We start from the raw sequence: 12,818 nt of genomic DNA, 5'->3' as shown, positions 1-12,818 counted from the left end.
GAAAAACAGCCCTGCCATTGGTTGAGCATGTGTTGCTTTAAAGAACTAATGCAAATGATGCAGTCTCAAGTGCTTTCTGAAACTAGAAAAAATTCAAAAGACATTGAGTTGTGCAGGCAAAGCATATGACGAACTGTTTGGTGCCATTAGATTATTATCTGGCAATATTGTCGACTTCATAGCACAGACACTATTTAAACTGAGCTGAGATGGAAGATGACATCACTGAATCAATAATGAGCTGACTTTAACTGAAAAATTGAGTGTTTACTATTGTCATTATGCATTATCGAACTATTTTCCTGTTCAGCACATTAAAGCTGCTTTGACACAATCTGTATTGTATATTAGTATTAGCTGTTGTTAGTTTCAAAATGCTCTATTAAAAATGCTCGGCTGCTGCTGGTGACAAAATGATTGGAAAAGTGTGTGTTAGAATCTTTAGTCACAGTGGGGTTCACATGAAGGTTTGCTACGACATGTTTTTAGATTTTTTTTTTTCCAGATTCTTTTTTAATGCTCACCATGGCTGCATTTATTTGATAAAGTATTGTAAAAACATTTAAAATTTGAAAATGAAAAATTTCAGAATTGTTTTCTGTTTTATTATATATTCAAATATAATTTATTCCTATGGTGACAGCTGAATTTTCAGCAGCCATTTCTCCAGTCTTCAGTGTCAAATGATCCTTCAGAAATCATTCTAATATGCTGATTTGGTGCTCAAGAAACATTTTTTTTTTATCATCAATGATGAAACCGTTGTTCTGCTTAATATTTAACCATATTAAAAATAATATATATTTTTAGGATTCTTTGATGAATAGAAAGTTCAAAAGAAAAGCATGTATCGAAATAGAAATCCTTAATGTATCATTCCAACTATCTTTGTCACTTTTGTATCTGAATAGAAATGTTAAAAAAAAATTACAGACCTCAAATGTTTGAACTGTAATATATGAGTAATGGTAGACATTATTCCATTATAATCTGAGTAATACTTTGAATTATCACTGACAGCCCCTTCACTCTATGAGGACATTTATCTAAATGAAAGTTTTCCTAATCTAGTAGCAAATGTGATTAAGATTTTTTAGTGTTTATATCTGAATTTGGCTCATATTTGAGGTCATATAAGGCCAACAGGGTCACTGGTTCACCCAAACGGACTGCTTATTTACCCATTCAAATATTAATTCGTTTTTCATTATAAAAAAATAATAATAATTGCCTGTATATCATCATATTACTTATAGCTTGAAAAATGTTTTTGTCAGGTTTTGTGTTCTGCAGTAGTTCACAAGATTTATTCTTGCCTCCAGCACCACAGAGATAATAATTGTATTTATGAGGTTTTTCAATCTGGTTTTAAGTCTGCTCACTGCACTGAGTCTGCCCTTTTGATAGTTTTAAATTATATTTACCTCTCTACTGATTCCGGAGACTCGGTGGTTCTTATTCTTTTAGATCTATCGGCTGCTTTTGATACCATAGACCATTCCTCACTGTTGTCTAGATTAGAGTCTTGGGTAGGTCTAAAAGCAAACGTTCTGAAATGGTTTCAGTCATACCTGTCTGACAGAAAGTTTTTAGTGAATTTTTCCTCTTCCCCTGCTCCTCTGACCTGTGGCCTTTCACAAGGCTCTATTTTAGCTCCCTCTTTATTCTCTCTTTACATGTTACCTCTGGGCTCTATCCTACGAAAACATGGTGTGTCTTTTCATTTTTACGCAGATGACACTTAAATCTATCTGCCAATCAAGAAAAAAAATTCCACTGCGATTACTTCTCTTCTGAAATGTTTAGAAGAGGTTAAATCATGGCTAGCCCAAAATTTCCTCTTCCTAAATGAAGACAAGACCGAGGAAATTGTTTTCGGTCCAAATGATAACTCTCAGTGTATAAGCCCCGAGTTAGAAAGTTTATCCATTTTTAGATCCTTGCGGGTGCGGAACCTAGGTATTCTAGTCGACCAGCATTTAAAATTTGATAAACATATCTCTCCTGTCATTGGGTCCAGTTTCTATCAGCTTCGTTTACTGTCTAAAATTAAAAACTTTCTCACTCCAAAAACTCTAGAAATGGCTGTTCATGCGTTCGTTACGTCTCGTCTAGATTACTGAAATTATTTATATTGCGGTATATCTAAATCTCAAATTGCGCGTCTTCAGCTTGTCCAAAATGCTGCGGCCAGACTTCCTTTAAAGTGTCGTAAACGTGAACACATCACTCCAATTCTTAGATCTCTACACTGGTTGCCTGTTTGTCAGAAAATAGACTTTAAAATTCTCCTCTTTGTATATAAATCCCTACATAACCAAGCTCCTGTCTATCTATCTGACCTTCTTTACTTCTATACTCCGTCTAGAAGCCTACGATCCTGTGACCAGGCCTTGTTGGTGGTCTCTCACGTTAGGCTTAAGCGTAGAGGGGAGCGTGCATTTGCAGTGGCAAGGCCACGACTCTGGAATACCCTGCCTTTAGAGATTAATGGCCCCTTCTTTGTCTGTTTTTAAGTCCTTGCTAAAAACGTATTTGTTTTCCTTAGTGTATTGACTACTGTGATATGGTAATTTTTAAACGTGCGGTTTTAAATTTTTGTCTGGTTTGTTCTCTGTGTATGTGGTAAAATTGTTGCTCTTCTGGAAAGCACTTTGGTCAGCCTGGTGGCTGTTGTATATGTGCTCTACAAATGAACTTGAACTTGATATCATTATTACCTATAACATAAAAATTTAGCTTAAGTGTGCCGTTATTGCACAGTGAATTGTGCAGCTCTACATAATTCTGTGTAAAATGAGCTAATATTTTCTAATAAAGGCTAATGATGGGGTTACACTTCACAACACTCAATGAAATTACAGAGAAGGTACAGAATAGACGTCCACCCACCGAGATTTCTGGCCTCGCTGCTGTGTGGGAGAAATGAATTGGCTTTGTGTTGTTATCAGAAGCTATAGCTAAATAGCAAAAGAGACAAACAGGGAGAGATATAAACAGTTTCAACCTTCATGTCATACAAACTTTTTTCCAGCAATGATCATACTCCTAAATTATGTCATGTTTTTCATCCTTCATCTAATCGATCTGTGTGTGTGTGTTTGTACTGTAGATATGTTTTGCTGTCGACTGTTGTTTTGAAGTCGTGTTCTTCATCATGGCATCTGTGAGCTCAGCGGTGCCCATCATGCTCTGCTGTATCCCTTAATAAAATCTAGGCCAGTTCACGCATCTCCAATCCACTCTGATCTTTATCTCTTTCTCTTTCTGTTTTCCTCTCCGTCCATCTCTCTCGCCCTCTCTTTCTCTCTTTTCACAGGCAAGTCCTGCTCCAATTATTGTCAACACGGACACTTTGGAATCTGTACCATACGTGAGTTTTGATTTTTCATAAATTTATTGCATGTTCATGACATTATGCACAGCCGTGACATTGCAGATCATCCACTTGATCAGATCGATGCCCATGCAGAGTGAGTGGCGAAAGAGTTTGACATCCTTTTTTTTTGCTCTTCATAAATGTAGTGCCATTTATCACTCTCCATTCTGCGCAAATACTATCAACGTATTCAATGATTGATGGCTTTTCATAAATTAACCAGATAAGGAGGCCAGTGATTATCGGCGGGTTAGATTAGCACAGGATTTTCTGTTATGGGTTTGAAATATTAATGTGTGGAGTCAACTGTTTTTTGGTGGGCTGTATGAGAGATATTTGATGAATGGTTTAAAACAAGTCAAATCAGTTAATTATGATATTCCATTTCAGTTAGTATGCTGCCTTAAAAAGTCGCTTCCAGTTTGCTAGGTTTTAGATCCGAGCAATTGGTAGAAAAATCATGAATTGCACATATGACCGAACAGGTGATTGGAGTGAATGAAAGAACACAGAGGGGGAGAGCAGTGTTGAATCAGACACTAACACAAAGTGATAAACACTCAGCATGAAGTGTATAGAGTTCACAGACACACTAACAACACAGCTTGACCTTCAGTCAGCTGAGGCAGGTTTTGTCTGTCTCCTGCAAACTCCAAAATAATCGTCTGTTATTTCCTGTTTCTGCAATGATGTAATTTGACCATGAACAGAAATGGCCAGCCATTTATGAACAACCCAGAACATTCTTTGTTTGTTCTGCTTAAGCTTGCTTGTTCAGCCAATAAGATAAATCAAAAATAAGATAATTTTAACCAATCAATTGTTTCTCCTTAATGGCGTTGAGTTTAATTGAAGATTAAAAAGGTCTCTTCCTGTAACATCAAGGGAAATATCCCTCTGTTGTGCTGTTTTGTATTGGCTCTTATGCACATCCTTCACGTTCACTGAGGATAATTTCATTTGATTCTTGTTTCTCTGCTTGCATCGCAGTAATGAAATATTAACATCAAAGCATATCCAGATGACTGTGAATGCGCAGTGTTGTAGTCAAAGCGCCGTACTTCCATCAACAACGCCAGATCGACCATGACATCCTGAATCCAGCAACAAGCCTAATGCTGTTAAGTCGGTTTAATTGCTTTTCCCCCTTCTTTTCTTGCTGTTCTCAGTTTAAAGCCCAGTGTGGACATGTGTTGAAGTATGTGTGAGATTACAATGATTATGAACTGCTTTAAGCAGCAATCTGTCTCTGATAGAACTTCTCCTAATAGCCTAATACAAGAGAACAAGCAAGAGAAGAGGGAGTTCTGGGAAAAGAAAACACTGATGGATTACTCCAGTAAAGGTGTTCACTCTGAGTTTAGCCTATAAACACACCCTGTGTGTGTGTGTCGTTTGTGTGTTCTGTGCTCTCAAAATGCAAATCTCTAAAGTAGAATAGATTAATTTTTTTCTTTGCTGATAACTTGAGAAAAGTCATTACAACAATATTAAGGATGTTGTAAACCTAAAATGTTAGATATGGCATCACTGGGATTTACCATATGCTGCGTTTTAGATTTACGCGCTTAATCTTCAGTCTATCTGAGTTTTGTTTTTATACAATCTGTTTACAACCCAGTGATTTTATTTAAGGGTGGACCATCATACAATTCACATTGTACACGCATACAAAATCATCACCTTGTAAAAAAGTTATTGAGTTGTCTTTGTGGAGATAAAAAGACTTGACATGACCCCAGAAACAGAAGAGAGAGGTGCTGCAGTAAAGCCAGTGGGAAAGGACCACATCAAGCTCATTATGCATGTATTCATGCAGTACATTTATCCTACACACACACATTCACTCACCCAGCACAGTATCATCTGTTCACTTTTTTTAAAAGGAACCTTGGTTGCTTTAGTGCAGATTTGCCTCGGGTTAAATGCTACGTGGGCTTTGTGCTGTTTATCAAGGAATTGTCAAGGCTAGTTGAAAACCAAGCTTAAAAGACAGATTTTTCTTTGGAGTCATGAAAAAAATGAGAAATGTTTCCATCTGTTGCTGCTTCTGAAAGATGTTGAAGAAATGCAAGAGTGTGTAAAGCTGTCAGATGTTATAAGGTACATAAAGCAGTGCAATAGACCTTAGTCAGAGAAAATGCCATATTTAATTTGATGCAAAAGAAACATTCAGTAGGCAAGGTTGCAAAGCTGTCGAAATAAATAGTCTTTACAAACAATTTAGGTTGTGAAAATAAACGTAGGATATTGGTATAAAGATGCATTATCTTTTTAATGCATTACTACTTTTAAAAAATATATTTTACAATATTACTGTAGTTTTGATTAAATAAATGTGTCTTGATGAGCACTTATGTTTTCTTCAAAAACTTTTAAAAATATATATTTTAACGGTAGTATATATTGTGCATATTAATAGATTAGACAATCCAAGTTTTAAGTTTAAGTAAAATTTGTGTGCAGTTTATATTATTGCATTGTTAGCTTAGCAAAATGTTAACATTAAACTCGGTCTACAAAAGATATTTTGTGTAGGTCCATGGCTGTCTGTAAACAATAGATGAAAAGACAGCTCACTAATTTTGGAGCAAAGTTAATATATTGCAATTATATGCACAAACAAATGAATATTCAATAGACACTACAGTTTAAATCCCACTGCTGCCTAGTTTTAGACCTGGTGAGAAATCTGGTTAAGTACTGTTAATTATGAAGCCTCCACTGTGCTCACTGTTACTGTAGTGGGAACAGAGCTCATCTAGAATGTGCACTAAAGATAATCAAGGGGGGCGACAGGATTAATAAAGCATTATTGAGTCAGTGTAGCTGTTAAATAACATCTGCCTAGCTTCAGCAAAATGACCCTTTCTGCCTACTTTTAACACCGCCTTTGTTTCCATTAGCTGTCAGGAATAACAGTGGTTAGTTCATAGTGCTAATTAGTCCACGTGGGTGTGTATTGAGGAAACCGAGTCTTATTATGTCGCGGCCCGAGGGATATTTCGTGTTTAATCACTGCGATGGGCGTAAAAATATGCCATCCCATCAGGCAGAACTCTAAAGGGAAAGCTTCTTGCTCGAAAGTGCCCAGTTCCTGCATTGTAGTCAAACAGTCGCCATGGAAACATGACCCGCTCTGCGTCATTTGCACAAGCTGTGCGGATGAACGCACTCAGGCACATCGTACATTTGCGAGATTGCACTAATTTTAGCATTTAGTTACAGTAATGTGTCCAATTTGTGCCCAATCCAAGGTTCCAAATGCCCCAATACATCCTGGTGTTGACTCTGGACCAACTGACTAAATATGTTACCAAATCTTCCTGCAAGACTGAAGAACGTCAGCTAGAATTTAACAAATGAATTCATTTGAGAAATGTTGTGGAGTGAGAGACTGCGTTCAGCTCTGTGCTCTTGACATCTGTTTGGTCCTCATGTTTAAGAGCAGGTGTAGTCTAGGGGCGTCCAACTGATGCTGTAAATGAAAGGTCACGTCGCTCTGAGGAGAGCAGTGAGACCGTATTCAGCTATGTCTCTCTCTCTTTCTCTCTGTTGAACAGCTGAGGTGGCTGAGGCATAAATGAGCTTGTTCACTGGGTTTCAATTAACCATGAATGACTGTTTCTCTTTCTCCAGCTGTCTGAAATACTTCCTGCAGTATAAAAAAAAGTCAAAATGTGAAACATGCACACTCACTGTAAATGCCAAGGCTGCCTTATTATCGAGGCACTTCAACTTAAAATGTCCTTATTCAAAACACGCTATGTGGACGGCACCTGTCAAATGATGCTGGTTATCACAGAAATTAAATCTTTTAATAGCTGTAAAATGTTGTAAAAACATACACAAATTGTATTACAATAGAGTGCACCAATGAATAAATAAGTACAATGTATTTCTGCTACAGTTATTTTAAATTGCAGTAATATTTTACAATATTACTTGTTTACTGTATTTTTGGTCAGATAAATGCAGCCTTGTGAGATTAATATACTTTCAAAAACATAAAAAAAATCTTACCAACTTTTGAGCTGCTATATATAATATGTAACTATAATATGATAATAATTATAGTAATTTTGTCTTTTATATATCCACTTGTACATAGTAGCAAGGTCCTTGTAGTCCTATTATCTGAAGAAGTCAAATTTTGAAGATATTTGTAAACTCAAATTATGAACGTGAGAGCAGCCATGTTGCTTGAAAAGCTCTTTAGCATGTATTAGAGCACCTTATGGCCATTGCATTTACTTCACTTATTAAAGAATAATTAAGATGAATGTCTCCAATCAAGCACGAAGATGACCCTCATTTGAAATTGAACTTGAAATTGGATTAGTTGTCTTTCAATGCCATTTCTAGCAGCACGTTGAGTATGAATTCATCTCCAAATAGCTACCTGAGCCAGCATGTCTGCCCTAGAGGCCTGGTACCATTGTACAAGCAGGTAAATTATTATGGATTTTAGTGTCCAGACTCAGATTTAGACAATTACAGATAATGCGGTGAGCTGAATAGATATGAGGCTCAATGTCTGCTGAAGATGTATGAAAGCCTGTCCCTGTTTCATTCAAGGAGAATGAGTTGAATGCTGATGTTTTTAAGAGGTTATTTGACTAATCCTTTAGCACAATAGCTTCAGTCCTAAAATGTTTTGAACTGTTATGAACCTCTTTCCACATCATTTGGCTGCTGCTGGTTTAGGATGTCATTGTGGCATCATAGTTAGATATTTAATGTGACGGTTAAATGATTAATGCCCTTTTTGAATTGCATCTGCAAACACATCTAATGGGATTTCATTTTTTCCCCCCTCCAATAGGTAAATGGGACCGAAATTGAATATGAATTTGAAGAGATTACATTAGAGCGGGTAAGTGTCTGTCTCTCTCTCTCACAGTACACATTCGTAGATATGTAGACTTGAGTTGAGCACAGGTCATGTTTTATGCTAGTGTAGATTCTTTTGCCTGATAATCCAGTCAGTCACAGCTTGGTTTGTGAGCATGATCTTGAAACATAACCATCAAACATGACCAGTCATGGAACAAGGTTAGTCTGTGATTAGTAATGACTTTAAATGTGAGATAATTTGATTTAATGTTGATTGCTTTTTAGATTTGTCTTGTCATTGTGTGGATAAACTCTCGAAAAGAGAATTTGCCTGCCTGACCAAAATATTAACAGAATCCTGTAAATGTTATACGTCATCTAAATGTGTGTATATATATATATATATATATATATACACACACACATGCGCGCGCGCATATATTCAGGGTAGATTGGGTAGATTATTTACAATTTGTAGTCTGTTACTGCTTACAGATTATATGATGAAAACTGTAGTTAATAACGTAATCTAGGTTGCTCATTTTAGGAAATGTATACATTTTAGATTACTTTTAGATTACTTTTTTTTTTAATTGAACTTGTTTTAGACTTATTGTACCTTGTTGATATTATAAAAGCAAAGAGAAAGAAAATATATTAAATTTTTTATATCAACATCAAAAAATGCATTAAACATTATATTAGGGTTTCCCAAACTGGGCTTAAAACTGCAGCGAGTTGATAAAAATCTAAATTATTGAAATATTAACTAAACTATTTTATTTTAAGGAGTTCACAAAAACATGGGAATGTTCATTACATGAACAAACATTAATAAACATGGAAACAAAAATGACACACCCAGAGTCTTCCAGGTTTGAAATGTTTTTGCCCAGAACAATATGTAATCATGTGGTCCATAAAAAAAGTAACTGTAATCTGATTATGAGCATTTTATCTGATGATTACATAATCCAGATTACATATAATCAGTTACTATCCAGCACTGTATATATACACATAAACAATTGGTAATTTTATACTTCATTATAATTAAGTATAATTAATTAATATTTATCAATTATGGTTGCACCTTTAAAGACACAATAGCACAAACTGAACATAACTAAACAAAATTTGGTACTGATCTTATGTTTGTAATCATGAATATTTAATTTTTAAAATGTCTCTGAATTATATACGATTATATTTATTCATGATAACACTTAATAAAATATATATTGTGTATGTTATAAAACTAAGAATATCATAATACCTTTTATAATACATTATATATACAAACTCTTTAGAAAGTATTACTGAAGTTTTCATTTTGACGTATCACAGAACCCTCTTAATTGGGCTACTGTATATGCTTTATTTGCAAGTGAAAGCCTGGGGTAAACAGTAGAGTCAGTGTGTGAGAGAGAGAAAATTAGACGGCTGCAGATGACATTCTGGCAGCTGCAATCGGATCCACATGACTAGACACAGAGCACGGACAATAGCAAAGGTCAACTAGACCAGAGGGAGCGCAGATTTGTCCGACCCTGGAGCCAGGAGGCTGAGAGTGTATATTCAGGGATTTCTGCAGACTCGACTGAGATTACAAGCTAGAAAATTGGATACAAGCCGAGGCGATAACTCTGCTGCTAGAGGCTGATCTGTTATTGTCACCCATTTCTCTCTCTTTCTTTCACTTTAAAAGCATCTCTGCACCCTGATGCTATAGTTTTGGTATTGCCTTTTCGTAACTTTGCTGTTCTATCCAATCTCTCAACGTAGCCAGGGAACATCTCTAATCAGCAAAGGTTAATTCTCCTCACGATCCACTTTGTTTAAAGCTTAAAAGCCTGTGTATTATACAGACGCGGAACCCTGGAGAGCCCCATCATAAACACGTCACTTCAAAATATTAGCCTGTTAGTCTATTTATGTCTCAGAGATGTTAAATGTGGCTCTAGCCCACGGTTGTGACAGGTTTTGATTTGTGAGTTTGCGCTGCTGTCAGAGGCGCATGCCGTGCCAAACTGTAAACACTGATGAGTCATGGGTAGCAAAGTGCACCTCATACAAAAATAATGTTACACTTCTCTCTTTGTTCATTCTGTTGTTGTTCTGTTATTTAGGCTCTTTTCACTGAGGCAGAGGTCTCATAAAGGGCCAATCTATCTTTCATATATTCCTCTGTGTGTGTGTGTGTGTCTCCTCAGGGTAACTCAGGGTTGGGGTTTAGTATAGCAGGTGGTATAGATAACCCTCACATCGGCGATGATCCTGGGATCTTCATCACAAAGATAATCCCTGGAGGAGCAGCAGCTGAAGATGGCAGACTCAGGTGGGCCAGTATTTTGTAAAAAAAACTTGTGTGCATGCATTTGTTGTGTTACATGCAAGATTGTCTTTACATATTCTCTAAATACACACTCAAATTTGTATGCTAAAAGTATAATACACACTTAGACATGAAGAACCTAAGACATCCATAAAATCTTTCCATTGTACAAAAAAGTTTTTTATAGTGGAAAAAGGTTCTTTAGACTATTAAAATGTTCTTCACAGTAAGAAAAAATATATATTTTATGAACTGTTTATTGAAAGATTCTTTGGGGAACCCAAAATGGCATTGTTGCAGAAAAACCCCTTTTGGAACCTTTATTTCTGAGTGTATGTAATGACAATTGTGGTCTTAGACTTTTTTTAGTTTTATGTCCATTCTGGAAGTGATTATGAATTGATATTAAATATTTTGATGAATTGATGGATTATCAGAGGAAATAATACTGTTTCTTATAAATTCAGTAGATCACTAGGTAATTTTCTTTTTCAAAACATGAGATTAATGATCTCGTTTATTGCTCTTGCTTTGTAGAGCAATCTCTTTCTCTCTTTCCCTCTTTTGCCTCTCGTTGCTGTAAATGATTGAAACCGGGCTGTTTATCACAGTCCTAACGTCTCTGGAGAGCTGAAGTACCTGAAGTTTTCTGCTGACTGCCACACACTCTGACCGCAAGGTACTTTAAAAAATGTACCATCTGCGAGGTCTGAGGTGACGTGTGTGGGAATAACGAATAGACCTGACCAAATCACTTTCAGATCACGTCAGTCTTCCACAGGGTAAAAACAAACACGTTTGCATTATACATTTTATGTAAATACTCAAGATTCGAAGATTCTTTTCTTGATTTAGTGAGAATTTATTTTTAAAGAAACATTTTTGTGACACCTTACTGAAGGATTAGTGAATGAAAGCAATGAAATTAAAGGGATAGTTCACCCTAAACATTTAGATTGTATCATTTACTCACCCTCATTTGTTCCATACCTGTATGACTTTCTTTCTTTTGTGGAACTTACATGGAGATAATTTGATATTTTGACAATTGTCTATATTATTCATTTTTCAAGTTTGCAATCAAAATTTTGATGAATATGAATGTAACTATTTTTCATTCCACAAATACCAAATTATCTGATACTTTCCACACTCTTGCTGGATGGCAACAATTATCTCAGTTGTTTCTATTTTTATGTCTCCCAAGGAATTTTGGGAGAAAGTTGATTATTGAATAATATGACAGAACTCAATTATGTCTCCTGATCTATGAAAGAGCATTATTTGAGCAATAAGATGTTCCTCTGCATGTTTCTGAAGAGGTTGAAGGTTTAATTGATATTGGTGCGCTGTAGAGTTTCTATTCCTGGCTGGATGTGTTTGAAATTCATGTCAGGGCCGATAGGAGTTGATTGAGAGGGTTGTTTTATTAGAGGGAAGCATAATTAGATTGTGCTGGAGAGATAGCAGATCTTCCTGTGTTTTGTAGGCATGTGTGTGTGGCGCTCCGAACAGCAGCTGCATGTGGCAGCCCCGTCTGAGCCTTTCGCCCTGCTCTGCTCCATGGCTTGGCTGTTTTCTTTTATCCTCTCGCTCTCAATCAGGTCTGTCAGGGCTTGGAGCATCACCAGTCCTCTTCTTGCTTGTTCTCTCTGGGCAAGTTGCACCACTTCAACATTCAGTATTCTGCCTTATACCCACAGTCATCTTTCTCACTCTTTCTCTTTCCATTCCCCTTCCCGTCCACCCCATATTCTGCATTCTGTCTTTTAAAAGAGTACGACACTTTGAACGTTCGCCAATACGCTGTGATAGATTTATTGTGAGTTGGAGGTGAACAGCCTTTAGAGAAGCAATTACATCGTGTATGGGTTTTTTCTCTGCTCTACCCTTGTTTGACTTTGGGAGTGTTGGAAGCGGAACAGTCTCTGGATAAGTCATGCAGGCTTTAAAGATTGGAGGTGCAAAGGAACAGGAAGTTGCATCAGAGATTCTATATTGGGTAAAGGTCTTGTATGATCAGACTTTACAGAGCTGGACTGGGATCAGTGATGGGAATAAGACATTTCTGGGCATGGTTAGAGGAGAGGGATGCATAGGGAAACTATAGAAGGCTTATGCTCAGCTAAAACAAAAAAAAAAATTTTTAAGTATATGATTAAATGATTGAAACATGTAAATAATAAAATAAATAATTAAACAATAAAATGAATATATGAAAAGTAAATAAATCATATTAGATAATATATGTGTTTGTGTTATACTATT

The 12,818-nt window shown here is 36.2% G+C and overlaps 1 protein-coding gene across 1 annotated transcript in view; it reads left to right on the top strand.

The window, feature by feature from the left end:
• LOC107562112 (disks large homolog 2-like) overlaps nucleotides 1-12,818 on the top strand; it is a gene marked incomplete at its 3' end in the record, with an annotated part of 109,099 nt that overhangs the window by 87,085 nt on the left and 9,196 nt on the right. The window contains exons 5-7 of the mRNA XM_016246679.1: nucleotides 3,320-3,373; nucleotides 8,205-8,255; nucleotides 10,429-10,553. Coding sequence (XP_016102165.1) covers nucleotides 3,320-3,373; nucleotides 8,205-8,255; nucleotides 10,429-10,553 — 230 coding nt within the window. The remainder of the gene's footprint in view (nucleotides 1-3,319; nucleotides 3,374-8,204; nucleotides 8,256-10,428; nucleotides 10,554-12,818) is intronic.

The sequence above is a fragment of the Sinocyclocheilus grahami genome, unplaced genomic scaffold (assembly GCF_001515645.1).
Source record: "Sinocyclocheilus grahami isolate Dianchi unplaced genomic scaffold, SAMN03320097.WGS_v1.1 scaffold808.1, whole genome shotgun sequence".
Taxonomy (NCBI): Eukaryota; Metazoa; Chordata; class Actinopteri; order Cypriniformes; family Cyprinidae; genus Sinocyclocheilus; species Sinocyclocheilus grahami.
The sequence above is the reverse complement of the archived record's forward strand: the minus strand, read 5'-3'. Positions and strand labels throughout refer to the sequence as shown.